Raw genomic sequence first — 27,053 nt, forward strand, 5'->3', positions numbered from 1 at the left:
GCCTTGCAGAAATTCCCACGTAGATTGAACATAGTCTTAACTACATCAGAACATTTGATTCTATATTGATGGTCACCTTAGATATCAGAACAATGACACATGGCAAGTACCGTAACCTCTTAAAAGCTTCTGCTGCATGCCACGAAGCTGGTTCTTTACTTCAAAAGGAGTCAGTTCTTAATCTGTGTAAACGTGTAGTTTACAAGCGAGCATATTTGCACAGAGCTGAAAAGCAATGTCGTCTTCAACTCAGTTCTTTCAGTTTGTAAAATCTGCAAGAAACTCTGTGATGTAACCTCCTAAAAAGAAGATCATTATTAAATTTTATGATTGTGTTTATTTCATGTTTCAGTCCTGAAGTGTACAACAAACAACTGACACCACGTAGTTTGGTATTTAAAGAGGTCAGAAGTTTTCCCAGCTTGCTCAAACACTCTGAAATAACTCTGCCTGTTCTCATCTGTATATTTATATACACCAATTTTAAGTCTGCTACCATCGTGCTCTCAAGAAATAAGGCATCAAACTCGGCAGAGCACAAAAAGGCAAACTTTCTCTGCAATGCACAACTATTTTTATACATCCAGTCTCCCAGCTTCAGACAATTCCTTTATTTAGCAGTATTGAGAAAAAGGCTAATACTATATCTCATCATTTATTATTTCATACACTGCCCTTCTATTTCAAATTCATTCTCTCCCAAAACTAGAGACAATCCAATTTGCTGGCACCCATGTATAAATTCTTATTTTACTTTCTACCTATGAAATAATTTTGTATTTTTTCTTAATATTCATTCTTTGAAATGAATGTTAGCAAAACATTAGCAAAAAAAGCAAAATGTTAGCTATTTCTACACATTAGGGAATGATTTTTGTTGATGCTTTCACATTCCATCAGCATCTCCATTTAGGTACCTACCAAATGAAAATTCACAGAATGATTTAGGAACAGGGAGTTAAATGGCCACAGCAGCTTTTATCTAATAATAGTACAACTTAATTAAAAAAAAAAAAGTGGGGGGTTCTGAACTACCTTTCCTAAACAATGCTTCTCAACTGTAGTTCTTCTCTCTACTTTCTTCACTTGTTAATATAATTTCTGAAATACGGCAACCAGAAGCAACTGGAAGCACACCAATGTGGAGTACAGCAGATCTTTGGGACCATGTTTGTTTTAATATAACTCAGTATGCCGGTCTTCCATATATCAATATGACAACATGGACTCCTGTTCAAATTTACTTATTCCTCACCATTACAACCAAATCTTCTGAGAACCCTTCTCTCACCCACTGTTCCCCATAGTATCTTAAAAGGACTTGATTATTTCTGATTAAGCACAACACAGTGACCTTGCTCCAACACTTAATTCTACCCTTGACTTCTCTTTGTACAGACAAATTGGCCAGGGTAATTTCTAATTCTTATCCCGCTGTATCATACACCTGTGCCACCTTTCTATTTTGTGGACCTTCTGAGCAGCAGGGAGCTCTCAGGCAATTAAAGCAGGGCTGCATCACACAACTGTCCATGGGAGTCTGCTGACAGAAGGACTGCTGGCAGTGCTTTGAGTCTCTGGCTGTAGGAGGAAAAAGTGGGCAAAGCTTTTGAGGCCAGCTCTGCCTGACTCTTCTCTGAGACAGCCACACTCCCAGAAACTATTTTAAAGGACTTTAAATGGTGTAAAGAGAAAATGTCTTCTACCTGTAAATCAGTTCCAGAATCCTCCTGCCCCTAACGCTCCAAAGACCACAGTAAACAAGCCATAGCCCTTGACCAAATGAGGACTCTGGGATCATCTTCATGCTATTCCATCACCCACTTGGATCAAAACAAAATATGTGGCAATGTCAGTTCTGAAACACTGCCTTCCATGCCAAAGGTGAAATGCAAATAGTTACTGTTTATATAGTGTAAAATATAAGATTGACAACTTTTGAATCAATTTTATCGTTTGTTCTAAATTGCATTACCTTAGCTTGTCTATGGAAACACTATGAGAACTTTAGTGCAGTTTGAATGCCACAAGAGTTATTGTCCAATTATAATTGTAATTACGTAATCCCAATAATTAATGGTCGCTGTGAATCCAGTGTGCTACTCCACTCCTCAAAGAAGTGTTCTCGTTGACTATTTTACCCCTAGACCCTGCTTACTAATTTAACAGCTCACTCAGACAACTTCAAGCTATCAAAAAAAAAAAAAAAAAAAGACAGAACAAGTCTTTAATGCATCCCTCTTCCAAATGCATAATATAAAAAACAACATTCCAGAGCCTTGATTTTCCTTTCAGTACCGGAGCAGTCTATTTTTATCAAGTCAAGCTCAGGTAGATGTTGCATATTTTTTTCCCCTCCAAATGCTTTGTTCAATCATTGTCAGTGCTGCCAGTGAGTTCATACAGACTGCAAACCTGATATTTTTGTTTATTTAAGAGAGGTATAATGTTCACAGTTTTTCAGACCTGCCTTTTCATTCTCAAACCACATCAAGAACTGCTGGAAGGAAGACACACAGTTTGTTCTGACAATGCCTTCTTTGAAAAAGCATTCTGAGCGCAGCAACTCCTACTATTAGAAAACAATAGATCTGTTGAAAATTTATTTTGAACACCCTTTTATTGACAAAAAACCATGATACCAACCCTCTTCTTTTTTTTTTTCCCCCTCTTTTTGCAGTTCCCAGCTTATCTTCTCATCTAATTCTCTCAAATTATTCCTGCTTTGATTAGCCTTTGCCCAGCAAAGCGTGCTGTGATTGTTTTTTGGCTTTTTATTCTGTTATGAAAATAATGGAGTCAAAGTAGGATGTGCACCAAAATTATCATATCTTCTCATAAGAAGCAGCTACAAATCATTATACGAAACAGATGTACTGCAAGGTACCAAATGCTGGTTATTTTGAGTTATTACTATCTTTTAAGTAGGTGGGTAAAGAACCATTCTGCTTTTCGGATTAATTAGAATCACTCGAGATGCATAAGAGATACTTACATTTGAAGGAAAGTGTTCCTTAGCTGGCCTTATGCCCTTTATATGTACCCACTTGAAAGGCACATATATAACAATTCCACATTTAGACTCATCTGAAACTCAGATGATACACAATGTGTTGGTTTTTTTCTTCCATTATTTCCACTTAATTTTTGTCTGTTTGTAACACAACTACTTACTAACAAATACAATTAGCAGTTCAGTACAGTTTAGGACTTTATAAAGTATTATTCTAAATTTGTAAATTTTTCATTTACAAATGTAAAATCAGAGTTAAAAACTAAATTCTTCAGGGTACAGACAGCAAATTCTCAAGCATGATCACTCAGAATAATAAAATTTTAATAAAAAGCAACGACCTTTTTTTCCTTCCTTTTGACTGAGGTATAAATATTTCTGCATAATAGATCACCATGTCTTCAATCTCACAAATAAATACAGCAGAATGCTCTTTTTCTGCCTGCAGGAGTACAAATGTCTTCAATCTCACAAATAAATACAGCAAAATGTTCTTTTCCTGCCTGCAGGAGTACAAATTCTTTAAAAGGCAGAAAATTAAGTGTCGTGTTCATGCTTTAAGAAATGGAATGGGAGAAAACAAAAAAATATTGAAAGAAGAGATTGGGTAATGTCACAAGCAACACACAAAACAAACTGCTTATGATACAAAGCATTACTTCGCTTTCTAGAAAAGAAGGGATGGAGAGGAGAAAAAAAGCTAAGGAGCACTAGCTTCAGAAAAACCTGCACAGGAGAAAAGCACAGCCAGTTCCATCAAAAATAATAAAGGAACAGAGATGGGGAACAGAGATGAGGTTCGAGAACCTAAGAGACGAAGTTTTCATCATTCAAGGAAACCTACAAAATTCAGTGTCTTTCTAAACGTTTTGCCTTCAGAGGCATTAAGAAAAAAAATTTGATTTGATTTGAAAATAATGTTGTCCTTTCAAACAGTGCCCCCTCCTGTCCAGAAATAAACTGAGAGTCTCTTAGTTGAACTGCGCAGATCATACTGAGAGCAACAAATCGCCACTTCTGCACATGGTTTAATTGAACCAGCCAATTTTCAGAAACTTAAATAAAAATGAACAACAGAACTGCCAAAATACATTATATTTGAACTAGTTCTAAGATTATGCTCACCAGTATAGCCAAGTTGTGAGCGAGAACAGAATCTGTAGCTTTGAGAGCAGTCACAAAGCAAGAGAAAGATTGAGAAATAAAGCTGTAGTAGGGCTGGATATGTTCAATCAGAGCTGTTTGGATAAGAAGCTTGGTTTACTGATCAGGACTTCCACAATACCAAAAAGGAGACAACATCTGGCTCACCTATGTCTAAACCCTTCACCCACAAATGACCCCGGACTCCTGAAAAATTACACTACCTTTCATTTTACTACCACTAACAATTTACAACAGTCCAACATTTAGGAAGAGGCAGTCCCATATCAACAGAGTTTCTTCATTCAAGAAAAACGCTGCAGTCTGAGTATAAAGTAGCACATCATATGACCTCTAAGGAGTGTGTCTTCCAGATTTTGTGTGGATTGCTCTGAAAGTAATGCCTCCTATTTATTTCCATGGAAACTGCAACAGATGCAAAGGGCACAACGGTATTTTTCAACACAGTCACTGCTATTGGCTGATTTGCACAGACGAGTTGACTGAGACACCCTTCAATTTGTGGTGTGAGAGCTGTACATGGCTGTCCAGATTGTGGCTTGTCTTTCACATTGCTGTTGCCACTGCTGAAATGCACCACCCACTGCCTCACTGTGCTCACATCCGTTGTTCGGTCTCCATAAATGTTCAGCAAAAGTCAACTAGTATCAATGGAGGAATTGAATTACATGCCTTTGCTTCACACGCACATTCATTTGGTCAGACTGCCTCCCTGCTGCCACCTGTCACACAGCAACAAAATATAACAGATGGGAAGGTTCAACTCCTACTGCCATATCACCTACATCCACCTCCGACATCGTGAGCCAACGTCATAAAATAGGAGGTATTACTTTCAGAGCAGCCATTCTGCTGACACTGTTCTGCTACAATGTCTGCCTGTTCAGGTAAACCAGTCACCCCCACATGCTGGCCCATAACAAAGAGCATTTTAGGTAGCAGTCCAATCCTGAGCTTTAAGCTGCACAAAACCAAGACTTTTCAACATCTTCTCACAGAATGATCATTCTGTTCCTAAGCACAAAATCAAAGAGGAAGCTGGTTTGTTTAGCTATAGTAAGAGAACAAGCCAACAACAACAGCAACCTTACAGCTGTTTGCTTAAAATACTGAGAATTCCTATTCTTTATAGCAAACACTTTATAAAAAAAAAAAAAAAAAAAAAAAAAAAAAAAAAAAGGGAAACCTTTTTGTCATGGTTATGCTTTCCTATGATTAATAATATTACATTTTCTCTTGGTTTTCACTTTGACCAGAATACCAGAATCCAGTTTCAAGGTATGGTGGAGAGGGCAGGTCCACTATCCCCACAGACTAAGTATGCTCAAGCTCAGTTTTGATTTTTTAGCACTCACACCTATTATACATGAGAATAACAAAAAGAATATTCTCTCTGCTGCAGGTGGGACACAGGGCAGAATAGAAACACTAGCCCCCAGATCACTAAAAGTGAAGAGAAAACAAAGCTAGGAGGAACTACGCAGAACTGTAATTGGGACTGATTAGACCAAAGTCTTCAGCAATCCCACGTATAATAACAGGAATGTCAAAGGAAACAGAGAGCAGGCTGCTGCAAACTACCTCTAGATGGATGGAATATAGAGGAATATATGAGGGTTGCTCCAAAATTAATGCCTTCTTTTTTATTATCTTGGCCCATGATGCCAGAGGCAGATGGCAGTAGTATGGCAATGCTCCTACCAATACCCTGTTACTTGTTGTTACTTGTTGCAACAGAAGGCAGCAGAGGGACAGTCTGACAAAATGGTGTCTGACGTGGAAGTGCATCTGAAGCAAAGGTGAATTCCTCTATGCAGAAAAAATGGTACCTGTTGCCATTCATGGATGCTTACTGAACATTTATAAAGACCAAACACTGGATGTGGGTGTAGTGGGGTGGTGGCTGATGCATTTCAGCAGTAGGGTCATCTGTGTTGGTACAGACTTTTTACAAGCATACAGGCTCTTATTCTTTGCTGGCAAATATGCTCACCTGTTTTTCAACATAGTCAGTGTTTTGCAGCCAAGAATTTGCTCTATCAGATAAGGTTATTCTTATTTGCTCTTCTTATCTACTGTAGTTTCAGTGGAAATGAATAGGAAGTGTCACTTTCAGAACGACTCACGTATTTAGGTGTTATTACATTACATATGGCACACATGAACCATTCATGACCACACAACCAATGCATTATGCTCCAAGAACAGATCAGCTCCATCAGGCTGGCATCAAGCAGTACAAAGTAGAAATTCTTATGAGACAGGACACAAGTACAGATCACAATGAATACACTCATTCAGCATCCGATCTACTACCAGGACCTGGCAATTAATGTAACCATAAATACAGAATTGCTACTCGCATTGCAACCAGCAATGAACATTGTAACCCAAAAGTGCAGCTCCTTCTAGACAGTGAATCTTCAGAAAGAAAATCAGTATCAGTTAGTACTTACTACCTGTTAGTGACTGTAAGCTCTTAAGACAAACCCAATACCCGTATTTTCACACTGATTTGTCACAAATAAGTCTTTGAAAAGTGAAAATAACACTCCGTTACTCTGTAACAACTAGAGATCATCTTCTATTTTTTAAAAGAAGACTAAAATAATAAATACCATAACTTGAGCATGCTCTCTCTGGAAAGAATACAGTGAGTCTAGAGTCAGAATTATTTTCCATTTTTTTGAATGGCCCCTAATATTAAAGAAAAAGAAAGTTTTAATATCCAACTTGACTTACTTATACTTGCATGCAATAACTGCATGAGACTCAAAAGAATCTTGATGACCATCTGCTATACAAGTTATGCTGCAGGGAGAAGCCGATTCCATCGAATTACTTGTTTATTGATTGCGTTCCATACCTATGATGCCTGAACTTGAAAGGCAATATGCTTCCAAAAATAAGAAACGAAGGCAGTCCAGACGACTTCCAGTCACATTAATGAGTTAACTAAATGGCTAAGGGAAGCAGAATACAGTAGTTATTTATAATTTATTAAATGAATCTGCTGTAATGTCTTCAGCATGTAGACTGTGCATCAAGAAAAAAAACAAGAAAATCAAAAATTAAAGTTGGGGAAACACCCTGATTCTGACACACTGGACATATTTATTTCTTAGTTACTTTTTTATTATCAACTGTTATGCCAAAATGCCTCTCTCTATTCTCATATCTCAATGTAACAGAGTTCATGATAGTCATTAACAATGACCAACATCATTTTTGTCAGTTAACAATAGTTACCATACATAAAATATCTCTCTAAAAAGCATATTTGAAACTGCCTAAGTTAACACATAAACCACTCCGATCCTTTGTTCAAAGACTTTCTAACATAATTCATGTTATATTGTGTATCCATTACCCTTCACAGGACCTGTAAACCAAACAGGGCTTGAGAACTAACATATTTCTATTATCTCTTGAACAGCCTGTAAGTGAGGTGCAAAATGATGGATAAAATCCCACTGTTTAGATGTAATAGGAGTTTCTGTAACCAAGATCATTTGTCTTAACAGTTTCCAACATTTGGGAAGACAACTTGTCCATTTAATCCAATATTCTAGGCCAGCACAACTCTTACATCTGACAAGCAATGCTTCTCTTTAGATCTTTGTTAACTCATATTTCCCATATCTCTAGTGAGCCATTCTATACACATGTAACTTTTTATAGCATTACCAAATAATCTTGGACTGAGTTCTCAGCCTCCTTCCACCTGAAATATTACTTTTAAGTTTTCAGCAACCTACAAGAAATCAGTTTGTTAAAGGGTCATTCCATTTCATTTTCATTTCCTACCCTTACCCTCAAATGTTGTCGCAAGCATAGCTCCTACCTACAGTGGGGACAGCGAGCACTTCTTAAGGGTCTTTCAGAATGCAATGTTGAAATGTTTTCCACACCAATCTCTCACAAAAGTAGGCATCCAACTCAGATGCCTCAATTAACTCACCTGAACCTGTTGGTGCTTTTTGGTTAAATACTGTAATGCCTAACGTTAAAACAATCAAGACACTGTTTAAAGACAGATTTCTGTGCCAAGAGTCCTACTAGTTTTATACACTTCTCCTTTTAAGAAACTAGAAGGGCAAAAGCATTTGAACACATTTAAAAAGTAAGCAACATGGCTGAGAGGTACAAACAATTACTGATTATGTCTTGTCTTCTTCAGAAGAGAAAAGTGAGTTAATTTCTAAGTTTACATGAACATCCTGATGTGGTCAATTACTCTTCAGCGTGTGTTTTCATTGGCAAAGTGATTATGCACATTAATAACCCAGGCTCCGACCAAAATTCCACCTTGCCCGGATACACTGATACAAGTGATTTATACATGTTCATTTACCAAGTTGTTCTAAAGCTTTATATGCAGGATATTCAGATTAACAAAGCTTATCAAATTAGTCCCTTAAAGAAAATGGCTCAAGTAGGGAAACTCCTCTGACTGTGCCAGTAATAAATTGCAATGTATGCAGATTAACTCCCATGAAAACATTTTAGCGCTCTTACTCATCTCCTATGCTATCTGTCTAACCTAATTTGTTCATAATAAGAAAAAAAATCTCCTGATCTTTTTCCATAGGCATTCATCTTTAAATCTAAGCTGCTACACTATGCAATTTTTGTCAGAAATATTTTACATTTGATCTCCTTTTCACTAATTTTTTATTTTTTAAAAACCAAGCTATATTAATCAACTAGTGGTTTTCTTCCCGAAGCTCCCAAATGAAAAAGGTCAGTCAATGGATATTTGAATGCAGAAACCATGCCACAAAAATATTTTGAGCTGTAATGTCTTGAATCAGGCCACAGAGATTAGAAATAAATCATTTCCTTCTTTGAAATTGTGGTATTGCAGGAATAGGATTAGGAAAGCCAGGGCTGACCTGGAGAATCTAGCAAAAGGATTGAAGGGCAGGAAAAAAGGACGCTGCAAGTATATAGCAGCAAAAGGAAAACTAGTTAAAACGTGGGCTTACTGTTAAATGGGGAAAGGAAAATGGTTACAAGTCACACACACACACACAAAAAAAAAAAAAAAAAAAAAAAAAAAAAAAAAAGGTATTTAATACTTTCTTTGCTTTGTCTTTACCTATAAAGCCAGCCCCAGGAGTCCTGAGCCCTTGAGACTAGAAGGAAAGTCTGCAGGATGGAAGATGTCATTTAGCATACACTTGAATCAGCTTAAATAAGCAGGCAGCCTTGTATCAAAGAAGGCCAACAGTATCTTGCACTGCATTACAAAGAGCATCAACAGTATGACAAGAAAGGTGATCCTCCTCATCTACCCTGTATTGGTGAGGCCACACATACAGTACTGCATCCAGTTCCAGGCCCCCCACTACAAGACAGATGAGCTTACTAGAGAAAGTCACGCACAGGGCCACAAAGATCAAAAAATCACCAAGATGATCAAGGGACTGGAGTGCCTCTCTTATAAAGAGAAGCTGAAAGAGTTGGGAGTGTTCAACCTGGAGAAGGAGGCTCAAAGGAATCTAATAAATGCACATAAATACCTGAAGAGAAAGTGTAATGATGGGAGTCAGATTTTTTTCAGTGGTGGCCAGTGTCAAGACAAGAAAATGGGCACAAACAGGAGGTTTCTTCTGAATACCAGGAAGAACTTCCATGTTGAGCAGGTGGTAGAGAAGTGCTACAGGTTAGCCAGAGAGACTGTGGAGTTTCCTGCCTGGAGATCTCCAAAAGCCACTGGGATGCATGCTTGGGTAACTGCTGTGACTAGCCCTGCTTTGGGACATGGGTTGGAGCAGATGGATCCAGAGTGTCCTGCAAGCCTCAGTTATTCAGTGAAGGTGATAACAGACTGGAACACCTGAACATCTCACCCATAGGAAGGGTAAGAGCTGAGACTACAGCTTGGAAAAAGAAAAATCTCCGGAGGAAAGCAATCCTAACCAACAAATGTAAGTACTTGATGGAAGGGAGTGAGTGAGAGAGACTTGGACCTCCTTAGAAGCACCCATTGACAAGGTAAGAGGCAATGGACAAAAATTCACATGACCCCCCCCATAACATGAGAAAACACTCTTTGCTGTGAGTACATCAAGCATTGGAACAAGTCGTCCAGAGAGGGTGCAGAGGTTTCCATCTGCGGAAATACTCAAAAACCAGGTGGACATAGTTCTGGGAAACCCAGTACAGCTGATCTTGTTTGAGCAGGAGAATTGGCCTACATATCTCAAAAGGTCCTTTCCACTTAGGCAATTTCTGCACTTCTGTGAAACTGCTAAGTACCTATCCTTAGCCCTATAGTCAAGTCAAGGTTTTTAACTGATGAGAGATGCTCTAAAAGTAATGCCCCCTATTCTATTGTCTTGGCCCAAAACACCAGAGGTAAACGTTAGTGATATACTAGTCATAGAATTTGAACCTTCCTGAAAACATTGCATTATATGTTGTTGATGTGTAACAGATGGCAGCAGAGAGGCAGTCTGACAGTATCTGACATGGAAGCATGTCTGAAGCAAAGGTATGTCACTGAATTCCTCCACAAAGAAAAAAAAAAAATGCACCTATTGACATCCATTGACAATTTCTAAACATTCATGGAGATCAAACAGTGGATGTGAGCACAGTGAGGCTGTGGGTGGTGCATTTCAGCAGTAGCAACTGTGATGTGAAAGTCACATTCTGGACAGCCATGCACAGCTCTTATGCCACAGAATGATTCATGGCTCAATCAGCTCATCCACACAAATCAGCAGACTAAGCAGGGAACTGTGCACAGAGCTGAGTATCAGCTTCAATGTGTTGGAAATGAAGGTGAACAACATTAGAACACACAAAAAAAAAAAAAAAACTTGCACCATGTTGGCCCCACAAATGCTCACACAGGATTATAAAGTACATCCTATGCAAGTTTGCTGGTACCTATTCAACCAACATAGGGATGAAGTTTCCTGGACGCATCATTACTGATGATGAGACATGGAGTCACCACTATAGTCAGAGTAAAAACAGCAGGCCATGGAGTGGTGAAATGGGAATTCTCCATTGAAGAAAAAGTTCAAGACAGTGCCATGGACAGATGAAGTGACGTGCTCTGTCTTTTGGGATAGGAAATGGATTCTTCCAAACAAGCATCGACTCTGTTACATCATGATGCTGACTAAGCTGAGGGCTCAAACTTCCAGAGTCAGTGAAGAAGACAAACTTTTTCTTGCAACATGATAAAACCAGGCCCCATATCAGTTTTAAGACTGTGAAACACACTGCCAAACTTAGCTGGACTGTCCTACTACATTCACCGTATAGTTCAGACTTGGCATCTTCTGATTTGCAGCTATGAAACAGCAGGTCACCTCCACCAGTGAAGACTGTCAGCACAGCACATAGGGCCTTGTTGATCACAGGAGAAAATGCATAGCTAATGGTGGTGACTATGTTGAAAAATAGTGTTTTGTAGCTGAGAATTTGCTCTATCAGTGTCATTGTGCTCTTTGGACCTGGTGTAGTTTCCATGGAAATACACAGAGAACATTAAATTTTGAGTGACCTACAACCTATCAGCAAAATAAAAGTACTCAAAAGTTGTCATGTGCAGTGAGTAGATAAACAGATTTACTAACTCAAAGGCCAAACTGTAACAACAACTAAATTGCAGCGTGGGTATCAATTTATTCTTTCATTAATTATACATACAGCCACTAGAAAAAAGGAAAAACCCTCAGTAAATTCTAAATGAGATTACATGCATAAGCAAATATTAAGAACACTGTGGTAACTCACCACAAACCAAATTAAACATATGTGTAAAGAAAGATATAACAGGAGTTTCTCAGCAAGCACTGAACATAACTGCCTTTCTGCTCTCACTGGTTTTTTAGGACACTTGCCACAAAAGCATGATAAACACATCACAACATACTAAAAATCTGTCCGGTTCCCAAATGACAAACATCCAGGAATTAAAATAGTAAAGATATTATTATTCAGAAATTAAGAACAAGTCCAGCCTGGTTGGCAACTAATATTTTAAATTGGTCTTCAAATATTTGTAACTTTTTTTGTTGTATTTTATTTGTAGTTGAACCGTAGGCTTCTCATGCACAAATCATTTAATTCCAGTAGATTTTTTGTGTTAGGTTTTCAAATAAGTGCTTTTTCAGAGTTCAAGTTATTCCATATATACGCAGGTTCTAATGCTCACATACCTACTTCCTTTTCATACCTCCTTCCATTTCTAAAAAACCTAAAACTCATCTTACATTTCAGCCATCAAGCAGTCTGCAGCAAAGTAATGGAGAACACCCATGGACATACAGCTCTTCCATGAACATATAGCTAGATAAATCTGAAGACAGAGGAGTAGTAAAGAGCACTGAAATTACCACATTGGAAACTTGTCACACACAAGTTGATACAGTACAACTGCTCAGAAAAAAAAAAGTTATCAATCTGTTCAAAGCAACGCAAGGAATCAAGCCAGAGTAGACTCCTTTTTCAAGCCTATCTGAACATAGCAGTGTGGTAACGTCACTACTGAACAACTTACCAAGTATTGACACTGTTACTGCTTCACAAGTCTTCCTGTGCATGTTTTTCAATTAATATCAAACTTATTTTCTCTTTCGGCTTATCTTGACCAACATCAAAATAACAAACTGTTAAATAATCACATGACTTTCATAACAGCGTAAGAGGAGTAAAGGAAATAACAGAAATTACAGAAGTCACAATACCTGTTATTGAACAGTATACTATGTGAGGAGCAATCTTTTCAATGTCTTCATAACCTAGGCCAATTTCAGCCAGCTTCCCAGGGACGTAGTTCTCCACGAAAACATCAGATACAGCTGCGAGCTTTAGAAAAGAAAAGAGTGCATAAGATTTGTTAACAAGCTTCTAAAAGTTCAATATATTTCTCACGTAGCTCGAAGTACCACTAGTCAAGATGGTCCCTGTCTTTCTGACAGAACAGAATTCAAACCTGAAGAGATTTTTTTGGTCTGTTAGACTGTGCATGTCTGCAAACAACACGTTAGAGATGCTGTGTATATAGAAAAGAAACTGTAAAAATTCTAAATCTGTGAGACAAAACTGCAATGTAATTGTATTGACAGAGTCATACTGATTTCCAAATATTTGATCAAAATATACATAACAGTCACCCACTTTATACTCACACCAAGCTTGAAGAAAGTGGGGAGAAAGGATGCATCTTTACCCTTCATGTTTCCCTTAGGATTCTGTAAAATGCTGGAGGTGGGGGGGAGGGGGACAGAAAGGATGGTGGTGGTGGTTCTTGGTTTTTTGCTGTTTTCTAGCTGATTCTCTTCAGTTTCAAAACAACTGATAATACTTACTGTAACAGAAACTACACACATCTTAAGGTCACCTCAATTAGAACAGCATTATAAAGCTCTGCAGCAGGATTTTCTGCATCACATCTGAATAAATGATCTAGTCCAAAACCTACTGAGATTATAGATTAACCTACGACTCTGATGGGCTTTAAATTACATCTTTTTATTCTTAGAGAAGTTAAGCATGTAAATATTTGTACATATTTCAGTAGAATTAATATTAATTAAGAACTTCTGAAACAAGAGAAACTACATTTGAAAATAAATATATACTATTTGGCAGAGTTGTGGAGGTTGAGGTTCTTTTTCAGTTCAGTTGCTTTTTCCAGGAATTTAAATACTCCCTGACAAGAACACATTTGTACATACATCTACAAGCATGACCTTAAAACTCTTCATTTCTTAATGTTATTTCAAGATGATCAGAGTCAAATTCTCTGGAACTACCATGCAGTTGTCTGATCAATATCCACAGCACACTGGGCCAGCTTCCATTAATTAGTGTCATCATATCTGCAATCATAAGCATTTTTGTTCTAGCATGTAGTCTGCTGAGTTGAATTTAAGGCCAAAGAAACAGCCAAGCCAGCAAATATTTCACAAGAAAGACAAAAACTGACTCCTATTCAGACAAGAAGCCATGTAAATTATGAATGGCTTAACTAGATGCACAGATGAGATGCTAGTAACATTTACAGAAAAGAACTTCAGCATACAGTAAAAGTGCATGTGGTAAATTATTTTTTAAGAGTCTGTGTCAAGGAACTCTAGGAGTGCCAGTTTTTAACAGTTACAATAATATGAGAAAATCCCCGAATTCTAAGCATTGCTGCTTTTTTTGTGTTGTTGTTTGTTTTGTTTTTAATTCATGACTCTGTGAAAATGACAAGCCCTTCATAGCAGTTACTTAAGAAGCCAGCATTCATCACAGGAAGGTTCTCAAGAAGATCAAGGTTTTACAGAGCTGAAGCTTTAGCTAGTAAAAACAGAAGAAGCTCAGAGTGATCTGTGACTGTCCCAATCTTCTGTGCCACACAGCACATCCAAAGCAAAGAAAGGACAACGCACTGGGAGCAGGCTGTTGATCGTCAATAGTATGTCTTCATGTAAAATAGACCTAAGGGGCTTTATTGGCTCTCCAGATCCTTTTTAGTCTATACATAATTACTTCTACATTTGGTAATATTACAACCTTAGCTAAATTCATCTAAGAAATCAATTATAACTTTTGTACTGCTTTCACTGGGTTTTGTAACCTATCCAATACAGAGCAACAGCGTGGGCTAATTTGAAGGCTGCTGTCCATCTCATACTGAAGAACCAACACCTGCAAACCACTGTGGGGAAAAGAGGATGACTTGCATTACTGTAACAATTAATAAGTAAATAAATAAGTGCCAAAAGTCTAGATGTGGCAACACACGTGCATGACTACAGTGCAAAGTGAAGATACAATGATTTAGGCCAAGGTTAGTAGCATATATATTCTCAGAGAATGAGATGAGCATAACATTCCAGGCATCTTACAAATATGGTGTCAGCATGGCCTCTAGTGCTCTCATGACACCTGGGAACAGGCTTTAAATGTAAGCCAGCAGTGAACAGTATATCTCTGTTGGTGTTCATTGCATTCTGCCCAGCATTCTGCCATCAGCATCAACTGTATTCAGACTCTATCCAAACCAACTGCACAGAATCACACAGCCTTAAAGCACACAGGGACTTTCAGTCTTAAAATTCAACAGGGTTTTAAATCCTCTGTTAAGTGAAGTTTCACACTAAACTACATGTCCTGCAAGTCCTTTGAGAAGCAAAGCTTCTAGCAAAGTACTAGCAAAGTAGTGTAGAACACAGAATACTATATGTTCCAGATTGGACACTTATGTGCATGATCACTTATGTGGACATGTCAGGACATCAGAAAAAAAGGCATAGTGAACACCAAAGTAATCATTAATTTGAATATAAGCAACACGTAACGAAGATACTAACTTGACAAATCAAACTATTCATCCCTTCAGAAGGATTTTTTTTTTTTTTAAATGAGTGTTCCATAAAGAGGAATGTGTGCATATATACACACAGTTAAGTGAGAGTATGCACGAGACATGATGGCTCTCTCAACCACATTGAACAGGAGGGAAGGAAGAGTGCCATCAGCTCCCCATCCAATGGAATTTCCCCAAGTCCTTCATGAATAAACATAGAGTTTAGTTAAGACTAAATACTCAGGACAACTGTATCCCTAAGTTTCTTAAAACAAGTTGCTGAATACTGCTGAGTAATACTCAAAAATGCAAGCCATATATGTCAGAGCACAGTATCAGTGCACATCCCATCACTGAAGAGAAAATAAGTTCCACTCAGTGAGACAGTCAAATTTTTGAATAGCAGTTAACAGTGAGTTAAAAGCAATAGGAAGGAAAACAAGGCTACAAGCAGAATACAGAAAGAGAATACAGACTAAAGAACAATTTTATGGTAACCACTCTGTAAAATATTCACATAATTATGAAAGAGTAGACCTTTGGACAAGTGTCTTGTCAACACTGTGCCAATCCAGGATTGCTGATTAACAGGTTTTCCTGCGTACTTGACACTACTAATTCAATTATTCTAATCATGCTACTTTTCTTATTAAAGAAAAATGACTCAACTTCATCACTTTTCTCTGTTGGATGTAGGCCCAGGATACAGTTCATATTTATTTGTATCTGATGTCCCAAGCTCAAAGTTCCTCTTGCAAACACAAACAATACTTTTTGTTATAGCAAACATATCACTGTGCAAAATTCAGAATTCTACATACCTACATCTTGATATTACCAAAAGACAACTGACAACAAAGTCTTTTTACTATAGATAATGTTCTTATATTTTAAAGACCAAAAGTAAGAGATTATATTATAGTTCCATTTGAGAGGCAATAAAAAAAAAAAAAGTAAAGACCTCTGCACCAAGCACTTCCAAAAGCTACCACTAAGCCAAGTAAAACAAAGGCAGGATAGTTGCTATGTTGAAACAAAAATTGTGTGGGGCTTGAATTCAAGCAGCCCAGCCTCAAGTTCAAAGGTTGTAACGTTGCACATGCTGAAGTACTCAGCCATTTAATGGCACAGATCATGAAAAGATCAGTCGTACGTTTAAAAGCTAAATCAAGCAGCCACCTTCCTGTACCAGTATTAAGATAAGAAAAAGGGAGCTTCTTAACCTGAAATTGTAGCAGTCACGCAAAGAAGAGGCAAACACTACAGCCAACTTTCCTCCAGCTCATCCTCACTCATAATCCCAGCTATCCTAAGCCCACATTCACAGAATCAACAGACTTTTTGCTTCAAGTAGTTTTACTTTCCTTCACCATTTCTTTCCCGAAAGGTCAAATAAGGTGAGGAGACTTTTTTCCTGGTTATCTGGAATGAATTTTTTTCAGAATTCCTACTTAGAATTTGACTATCCAAAAAATACATCTATATTTTCCCAAATGGCCGTATCTGTTCCCAAAACCTTTAGAAGATAAACATACAGCTTCATAACAGAAATGAATGGTTGTGTTCTTCAAAGAGTACAAGGAGAGGGTACTGGAGAATCCGTAAACTTTGCTTATAAACTCCAAAGATTGCATAGAGCTGACAATAAAAAAAAGTTTCAGAAGTACAAGACAACTTAATCTCTTTCCATTTCATATAACATTGCTGGCAATAAATCCTACCAGACAAATTCCACTTATTTCAGGACATACACAGACTCACCGTGAAAAGAAGAGTGACTAGAACTGACAGTGAAGCAAACAGGAACAGAAGCCAGCTCACAGTTTTAGATATGTTGCTACTCTTATGGTCTTTAGCCCTGCAGAACTAGTTAGCAGGCCCTACACCTCTCAAAAAAATAAAAAGGGATGAGAAAGCACAAGTTTTAAAGAGTGTAAAATACGGTGCATTTATTAGCTTAAAGATTACTAGAATAATCAAACTTTGTTACTGGAAAAATCATTACCTGAATTCATCCTTGCGTTCTCAACTGAAATACTGACAAAACCCTCATCCTAGACAAAAATGGCATTTGACCTACAGGACAACACTTCTGATACAGCAACCAAAGCCATGAATATACTGTAACACTCAAAAATAAGCAAATACTGGAGCCCAGTTCTCCCACTGTAAACTCCTTGCTCCCTTCAAAGAAGACGTTTCTAACTGGAGTGATGAAGTTGTACAGAGAGATCTAATACACCCACAGCTAAGCACTGAACTGTTAGACCTTTACCTCACAATATTTGATCTGAAGTTTTTGATGTTTGAGCAAATTTTATTATATCTAAAATCATTATAAATTACTCTGAACAATGAAGTCATTGTTCTATCTCAATGCAAAACCACAGAGATAATATATGCCACCTCTCACCCACAATTTAAACAGTGAATGGCATACATACCTATTTTTAATTATCACACCTCTAATACTTGAAATGTAGAGTTTATTCTTTCTTACACAGGAAATATAAAATTGACACAATTTGCATCCCGTTAAAACCTACCTCCCTGATCAACTTTGCTCCTCTTGAATTCTTCATATTGATAGCTATACTCTGGGGACAAAAAGAAAAATCACTTAAGAGAAAGCCATTCTAATGATTACCGAACTCTTCTAAGCATAATCAGTAGTCAGTTTTCCATATTTAAAAATATGTTTTTGTTAGTAAAGCAAGTGTAACAGATTCTTAAGAACCAGACAAGCAACAGAGCAAGTCTGATGGATGTGCAACTGGGAGCTGCACTGTGCATGGTATGTTTGTACAGCACTTACTACTGCAAGTACATATGGGGACAGCACGAGAAACATTTGTTTCAGTGAAAGCAAGCCTCTAAACAGCTTATTGTGTAACTTCATCTTAATACCAAAGATTCACAAGCTCTCTGTGCTAACCTAACTTCAGTATAATGCCTGCTTTCCCACAACTCTAGCTGCAAAGTAGGGCAGGTGAGCTCAGCTGACCCGCACAAAATGAAGTGATCCTTAAAATACTAACAGTAACCATCACCCTTCAATTCAACAGGGTTAATTCTGTACCAGAAACTGAAGACTGGCAGGACCACTCTTGCATTTGGAATTTGCTTCAGCTAATCTCAGGACCATACCAGAGACTTGCAGCCTTTTTTGTTCAAAATACTTCATTTATCTCATGAAATGTATTCACCTTGACAATACAATTAAAGCCAATGTAACTATTGCTCCATTAGGTACGCTAAGAATCAAATGAGTTTAAACTAAGTTCTCATGAAGTCTGTTTATGGAAAAAAATTAAAGATTGGAAGTTTTCTCTGACTGCTAATCATATTCACTTAAGGTTTTGTTGTTTGTTTTCACTTAGTTTTTTGTCAACAATCATGTACTGTGCAAAACTTTCTAGAAAAAGCAAAAGTAAATTATTTGGAAGAGAAGTGCTATGTCTTTAACTGTTTTCACAACTGACAGACTAATCTTCAGTGAAGCACTTCACGTACCTTTTTATTTCTATTGACACTGAGAAAATAAACACTTTCTGTTCCAACAAAAGGTGGGCCCCAGCTTCTTGTATCATCACCAGTTCCTGAAAGAAATATCACCATGTTCTCGTAGTTATTCAACATTACACTGACAATAAACAAACAAACGAAAAAAAATTAATTATATTAGGTAATATTTAAGCCTCCTAAACTTCAGCTAGCAGGCAGGGGAAAAACAACCACTTTAGTATACACGTTTCAGGGCATTCACTTCAGAAAACACCTAAGAGTGAATGAGACTAAGCAAAACAAGTTTTGCTTTTGTTACTGCTGTAATCATTATAATATGGCTTCTTAATATAGCTTGCTTTGTTCCTTCTGTGATTACTTGCATCTTAAAGTACGCACATCAACACACAGTCACACCTCAGTACTTAATTCCTTTCTAACTTAAGGCACAGCTTTGAGGTACAGCAGCACTCTTTTAGGCAATCTCAAACAATTTAGCAGATGCTCTCAGTCAGCACACAGTCAAAAAACCATTCCTGAAACACTATGGACACGAAGTCATGAGATCACTGATCAGCACTGCTCACTCAGCTGTGTGCTGAGGAATATCACCAAAAAGAAGCACTTGCTACTTACTTCTGTTCAGAAATTCTGTTGCCTTACAGAAAAGCAAGATGGCATTAAAGCTGGTGCAGACACCAATGTAATTGAATCTCTTATGCCTAATTTCCAATTTTAAAACCTTTCTTAAGTGTCAAGAAGACTAGCAATAAACTTAAAATGAAAGTACAGCCACAACCAGTAAATTTGAAGCTGAATTTAATTAAGATGTAATTATGAACCTGAGTGCCAGCAAGCATACAAAATATTTCTCTATCATTATCTCAAGTTTATGCACTTGCTAACTTCAAGGCAGCAGAAACTTTCCTCAGATAGGCAGCACAGAAGGCCAACATTAGCAGAGATACAGAACTAAGCTAAAGATTAGATTAAAGAAAGATTATCTTTCTTCCTCGTAATAATAAAATGAAAATTAAAAGCAGAGCTTCTGTTTCCAAAATTGAAGTGCCTGCCTTTTAACCAGTACTCTAATCTTGGATAGCAAGATGAATTCCTGTTTAATATTACCTGAGAAGCTTGGGCACAGAGAGAACTGAGTCACCTTAGCTCTCCAGTAGAAAAAACACCTTATCCCTCTGTTCCCACCATAAGGGGAATCCATGTCTTAAGGTGCACATTGCTTGTGTTTGACTCTTACCAGAATACACAATTTTATATATATATATATATATATATATATATATATATATATATATATATACACACACACACACTTTCTCTTATTAATCATGTTTTAAACCACAAGGCTTAAAAAATATCTCCTGAAGGGAAACCATAAAGAGAACATCATGGCATAGCAAACTGCCCCAGAGTAATTCTTCTGGTAATTTGTTTCTAGTCTTTTATTAAAACAACACATTTATTTCAAAACATACCCACAGCATCTCTCCACATGACAAAGGCACATATTTCCCTCTATGCAGAATTTCAGGCACTTTTTTCTATCATACACTTAAATATTTAAATGTACATTATTTAACTGAGGCAGGTTGTAAAGTGCACGTCTCCTTTCATTATGGTTTGTCTCCTACTGTATCTGCCATCAGAGATACACAGTGATCACTGATGTTAGGATGCACCATTTACAAGAACCACAGAATCACCAAAGTTGGAAGAAACCTCTGGAGATCATCCAGTCCAACACCCCTGCTAAAGCAGGGTCCCTGCAGCAGGCTGCACAGGAATGCATCCAGGTGGGTTTTAACCATCCCCAGAGAAGGAGACTGAGCAACATCCCTGGGCAGCCTGTTCTAAGTCCACTGCACCCTCAAAGCCAAAAATTTTTTCCATCCTGTTCAGATGGAAATTCCTGTGTTCCAGTTTGTACCCTTTGCCCCTTGTTCCATTGCTGGACACAACTGAAAAGATCCTGACCATGAACACTTGACACTGGGGACAGCAAATAACCTCCAATTCAACAAACTTTTATGGGTATAACTGAATGCTTCTATACCTTTATGAAAACCCTTTACTTGTACACATATTACTGCACAAGGCTTGCCTTATGGCTATTCCTTCTCATACCAAGAATGGAAAAGTCAAAAACACAATGTTCATCTTCTCAGAGGTTTGTACAATCACCACCTCACATGCATTAATGTTAGCTGTATGTGGAAATCCAATCATTTCCTACAAGAAAAGCTTTGAGTGAAGTTTCAATAAGCAATATCAGTCTAATTAATACGACAAAGGCATGGTACGCACTAAAAAGACCTGTAAAAGCAGGCAGAGTATTTTGTTTCTCAAAAAATGCAGTAATACCCCTACCACATTTCCATTACTCTGCTAAAGCAGCAAGAGATAAGGGCACGAAAATCAAGCAAAGGTCTTTATGTTGATAATACTGAGTCCTAAGCTAAAGTGACTGCCATGATGGATGGGGGAGAAAAAAAAAAAAAAAAAAAAAAAGCACCATATAAAGCATGGATGCCCAATCTTTTGGCTTGCCCTGAGCCACACCAACTGAAGTGGAACTGCCTTGGTCCATATATATGTAGGTTGCTCCAAAAGTAATGCCTCCTATTTATTTCCATGGAAGCTACAACATAACCAACAAGCACAGAAAGTGTTTGATACAGCAAATTCCCAGCTACAAAAAAAACTATGGCGGTGACTATGTTGAAATCACAGAATCACAGAATCACCCGGGTTGGAAGGGACCTCAAGGATCATGTAGTTCCAACCCCCCTGCCTAGCAGGGCCACCAAACATACACATTTAGATCAGGTTGCCCAGTACCCCATCCAACCTGGCCTTAAACACGTCCAAGGACGGGGCATCCACAACCTCCCTGGGCAGCCCGTTCCAGGGCCTAACCACTCTCCTAGTAAAGAACTTCCCCCTAACATCCAACCTAAATCTTCCCTCCTTCAACTTAAAACCATTTCCCCTAGTCCTGCTGTTATCAGCCCTTTTGAAGAGTTTACTCCCCTCCTGGGTGTAGGTTCCCTTCAGGTATTGATAGGCTGCAATGAGGTCACCCCGCAGCCTTCTCTTCTCCAGGCTGAACAAGCCCAACTCCCTCAGCCTGTCCTCATAGGGGAGGTGCTCCAGCCCCCTGATCATCTTAGTCGCCCTCCTCTGGACCCTTTCCAAAATCTCAATGTCTTTCTTGTACTGAGGGCTCCACACCTGGACACAGTACTCCAGATGGGGCCTCACAAGAGCCGAGTAGAGAGGGACAATCACCTCCCTGTCCCTGCTGGCCACCCCTCTCCTGATGGAGCCCAGGATCCCATTTGCCTTTCGAGCTGCCAGAGCGCACTGCTGGCTCATGTTCAGAAAAAAGCTCTGTATTTTCACCAGCATTGAACAGGAGTCTGTGTGCCAAACTCATCAACATCTACATCAGTGAAGGTGACCCATCATCACTGCTGCTGAAATGCACCACCCACCTCCTTGTTGTGCTCACATCCATTGTTTGGTCACCAGTGGTTCAGTGAGTGCTGATGAACGCCAATGAATGCCATTCTTTCTGTGTGGAGGAATTCAGTGACACACCTTTGCTTGATATGCACTCCATGTCAGACACCATTTGGTCAGACTGCTCTGCTGCCATCAACAAAACGTAACAAAATATTGCCAGGAAGCTTCAGCCATACTGCCATACCACCAACATCCACCTTTGACATCGTGGGCCAACATAATAAAACAGTAGGCATTACTTTTGGAGCAGCCTCCAAAATATTTATAACATAGTTAATATGCATATAAGCAACAAAATATTTTAATTTTTAACAGTTTTTGTTAAAATATAAAAAAAAGTAGAGCGGCAAAACCATAAAACCAGTGGGATATTTGACCTTGTTTTTTGCAACCCTAATATATCACCCTGGTTGAAGGCGGTGGCTGCCATTCTCAGAGTGCTCATCAGAGATTTCTGATCAAATTTACTGTTCCTGTACTACATCCTCAAAAACAGTTGCTCGGAAATGAACCTACTGCCAAAAGACGATGAAATGAATAAGGTAACTGTGAAGTGAAGGGTATTCCTCTTTGGTGAGACAGGGCTTATACAGGTCTGCTAAAGACTGCCAATCAGATTTTTGAATTGAATGCTTGATTGCAACTCTATATATTTAACTTAAAAGCATGTAAATAACTTATGTTAGCTGAAAATGGAGTCGCAAATATAACAATAAATTGATAATTTTCAGCCTTGAAACCTATTCTCAAATCCCTCTATCAGGATGGAAAGCACAGCTGCATATTTCTCACTATTCACAGGATTTGTGTTCAGCCAACACATCACAATTTGTGAAATTGTTTGCCATAACTTGAGCATCACTGCACTGTCCTCATTTCACCCCAGACAGAGCTAATAGTGCACAGATGTTTGGTCATTGCTGAGTTACAGTTGCACACCTGGGGCAGGGCTGGCTGAGAGATGGCAGGGAAGAGCCACTGCCATGATGGTGCGGGGCACAGGCCGGGCTGCACCGTGAGCAGTGCCAGGCCACAGGCTGGACATGCCTGATATCAAGGATGAAATGTCACTGAGTATCAGCAGTTACATTGTTTCTGGTAGCATTTTAATAGCTACTAAATAACTGTGGGCATGAAATAATCCCAATCAGCATGACATAAAGTTATGCTGATTTAGCTTCCCACCCCCATGATTCTTAAAATTGTTTTGGTTTTTTGGGTTTTTTTTTTTGTTTGCTTGTTTTAAAGTATAAACTGCTATATCATTTCTCTTTATCTTGCTGGGAAGGACAAAGCAGAAATTTTAATTGAAACCTCCTAATATAATGAAATTACCAACATACCAAAAAAAAAAAAAAAACACCCAACCAACATGATACCTTAAGGAAAAACCCTGGAAACTTATAATTGGAGGCTATACTACTATTACAACTGCTTTTATCCTCTTACCACAAGAGTCTCCAAAAACCTAAGCATTCCCATGACACTTTAAAACCTGAGCAAAGTTCAAAACACTCAAAAGAAATCAAATTTAGCGACGGAATAAGGCATGTTAGTAGTGATGACCCAGTGCTGTTTTGTACATTAGTATCTGGAGAAACAAATGACCTACCATCACAGCTTCAATCTTACCTTTCCTAAATGCATATTTGTTCCTGAACAAAACACACACATTGGAGTACAGTGTTAAACTTCAAGCAAACAGACATGCAAGCAAACTCATTAATAACTTCCATGCCAGAAATAGAGCAATTATGTCAACAGATTCCAGAAATTTGATAGCTATAGCTTCACAAAAATACAAGCTACTACAAAATTTAGCATCTCACAGCCCAATACCATACACACACCACCACCAAAAACATACATTCACCAAATAAACTTACTGTTGGTCACCTCTGAAAGTATTTAGACAATTGTATGTTCCCAAACCATAGTAAACATCCCACAACGTCATCAGAAATTAAACTGTTGTTAACATGTGAGGAAAAGCGTAAAAGAAGACAATTCCAAATACAGAAACAATACATACACAATCATTTGCTAAATTAGCCCACATTCTTACTACATAGAAAACAAAGGAGAACCTTACCTGGTCTTTCCACTTTAATAACTTCAGCCCCTAGATCTCCTAAATTCATTGTGGCAAAGGGCCCTGCAAGCACTCTGTAAAATTTAGAAAGATTTTCTTAGTTTTTTTTCCCTACAGTATTTGCATCTAGGCAGTGTTCCAAATCATAAACAAAACACAAACCTTGTTAAATCAAGAATTTTCACACCATCCAGTGGCTTTACATTACTGATACCTGACAAGAAACAGAAAACAGTAAGTTACTCTTGATTTTTTATTTTTATTTTTTTGCAAGATATTTCTGATTCAACTTAACTCTCATCATCCTCCCTCCAAATATAGGATAATAAACCTTTCAATGAAGCCCTTCAAAATCCAGAAATCTTACAGTCAACACAGCAGAACCTATTCCAAACACCTCAGAATTCTACAGTGAAAATACTTGAAGGTATTTTATACATGCCCACCACTAACACACACATAGCTTTCATAGACTAATGTGATGAAAAATCCAGCAAAAGCACAGCAAACATCACAACAGCAAACTAAAATTAACAGATAACAGATCAACTTGAAGTAGAGAACCCACAGCAGCAAAGTGGTCTGGCCTCTGCAGCAGACCCATGCACTTGCACCACACAAAAGACGACTCTGCATTTCAAAAACAAGTTATAGAACTGAAGGCACAGTGTGTGAACCAAGGCAACACTTGTTCTGCCTTTCAATTTTCGATAACTAAGCATGCAAGGTAACCGCTAGCACATCAACACCCCTTCCTCCTTTCCCTCCCCACACCTTCCAACCTGACCAGCCCTGAGAAACAGCCATCATTCCAGAGAAATTTGAGCTGCACAGTTTGGTTTTTTGATGCAATGTGCAAACCAGGCAGGATATGGATGAAAATGGGCGGGTCTAGGAGCAGCCATGTATATCGCACACTTCAAACCCTGGAGGAAAATTCATACTGCCAACTCTCTTCAACACTGCATAACTCAGTGAGAGCTCCAGGTGCTGGGAAATACCTGTGCCAGTGCCACGTAAGCATCACAAATCCTCCACGTAGCTGCACATTTATCCGGTTGGCTATACATATGTGAACACATCAACATACGCTTACTATCTATTACAGAACAGTGCGCACTTGCTTCACTGTGACCTTACTGTCAGCTTAGGAGAAATGGTTAACAGAGAGGGACCAGATTCCTCTATATTTTCCATTCTCTCCACTATTTTTCCCTTTGAATTATTCTAGTAACCGTGACTGAAATCAAACCCATTCTCCCAACTCTACCTTCATTCTGCTTGTACACAAACTATTCCCAGCACATCTGAATTGAGCCCAAGCAGGACAGCCACACTCCTTTTTAAGATCCCTTCGCTAGAGAGTAAACAGATTCATTCACCCTCAGCTCAGATGCATTAGTTCAACCCACCAGGCTGTCCCCAGAATAAAAGCAGGGGTAGCCACAGGCAAGTTTATTGTAAGGGTACGAGTAAGCAGCCAAAAAGATCACTCTGTGGCAGAACGGATCAAGTTATCTTCACGTCAGATTACCAAATTTTCCTCTATAAGTGATACGAGGGGGAAATGAGAAAAGATTAGCTCAGCACACTGAATACTTCTATAAGAATGCAAATCCGTCTGAAATTAATTGTAATCCAATCACTCTCAACTCCAGAGGAGCATCACTCCTCAGATGCCAGGTCCCAGCTTTGGCTGCACAGCCACTTTTATAATTAAACCCACCCCAACCAGAGTTTGCTGTCACACCAAGGGTGCACTTGTTGTGGGGTCACAGCTCCACGCTCCCTCCGACTGTTATGCAATCAACGCAGCTATCAGTGTCACTTTGTCATTATTTAATAACAGAGAAGCGCAAAAGCCAATGGAAACTGACTCTGACGCAGCTTTTTTCTTTTACAAACGAAGAGAACTGTTTGATGGTACGATTTAGAAGTCTTAGAAGAAGAAAAAATAATAACGATAATTAATTTAAAAAAAAAAAAAAAAGGCTATTAGTGCCCAGATATGCCCAGCAGCTCTCTCCGATGCGAACCGTGGCAGTCCCGCACCGCGGTGCCCGGTACTGGCACGGCAGGGCCGCCAAGCAGAGCCCAGCTCCGGCCGCCCTCCGCGAAGCGCTCGCACCCGCCACCGGCCGTGGACTGAAGACGCGACGTGGGAGAGAGGCTGGGCTGGGCGCGGCGCGGCTACCTGCCGGAGGAGCTGAGGACGAGGCGGCGCTCAGAGCGCGGGGGCTGCCGCCGGCAGCACGACGCAAAAACCTCCACAGCCCGCGGCCACAGCTCCTCCACGCCGGCTCGGTACCCAGCATCCTCGCGAGCGGCACGGCTCGAAGCGGCACTCGAACGTCAGCTGCTGAGCACCACAGCGAACGCCACAAGAAGGAGCTGCGCTGCGCTGCGCGTGC

The 27,053-nt window shown here is 38.9% G+C and overlaps 1 protein-coding gene across 5 annotated transcripts in view; it reads right to left on the reverse strand.

Annotated features, from left to right (window-relative positions):
* SUGCT (succinyl-CoA:glutarate-CoA transferase) overlaps nucleotides 1-27,053 on the reverse strand; it is a 328,810-nt gene extending 301,757 nt beyond the window's left edge. For 2 of the 5 annotated variants that reach the window (XM_042888304.1, XM_042888307.1), the window contains exons 1-6: nucleotides 26,837-27,051; nucleotides 24,805-24,856; nucleotides 24,643-24,716; nucleotides 19,014-19,099; nucleotides 18,047-18,097; nucleotides 12,889-13,009 (exon numbers count right to left, since the gene is read on the reverse strand). In XM_042888304.1, coding sequence (XP_042744238.1) covers nucleotides 12,889-13,009; nucleotides 18,047-18,097; nucleotides 19,014-19,099; nucleotides 24,643-24,716; nucleotides 24,805-24,856; nucleotides 26,837-26,957 — 505 coding nt within the window. In that variant the 5' untranslated portion in view covers nucleotides 26,958-27,051. Of the gene's footprint in view, nucleotides 1-12,888; nucleotides 13,010-18,046; nucleotides 18,098-19,013; nucleotides 19,100-24,642; nucleotides 24,717-24,804; nucleotides 24,857-25,424; nucleotides 25,465-26,836 lie in introns of those variants that run through there. The other 3 variants (XM_042888303.1, XM_042888305.1, XM_042888306.1) reach the window with 3 other exon arrangements.

This window comes from Lagopus leucura, unplaced genomic scaffold (genome assembly GCF_019238085.1).
Source record: "Lagopus leucura isolate 7727_CA_CO unplaced genomic scaffold, USGS_WTPT01 Super-Scaffold_100157, whole genome shotgun sequence".
Lineage (NCBI taxonomy): Eukaryota > Metazoa > Chordata > Aves > Galliformes > Phasianidae > Lagopus > Lagopus leucura.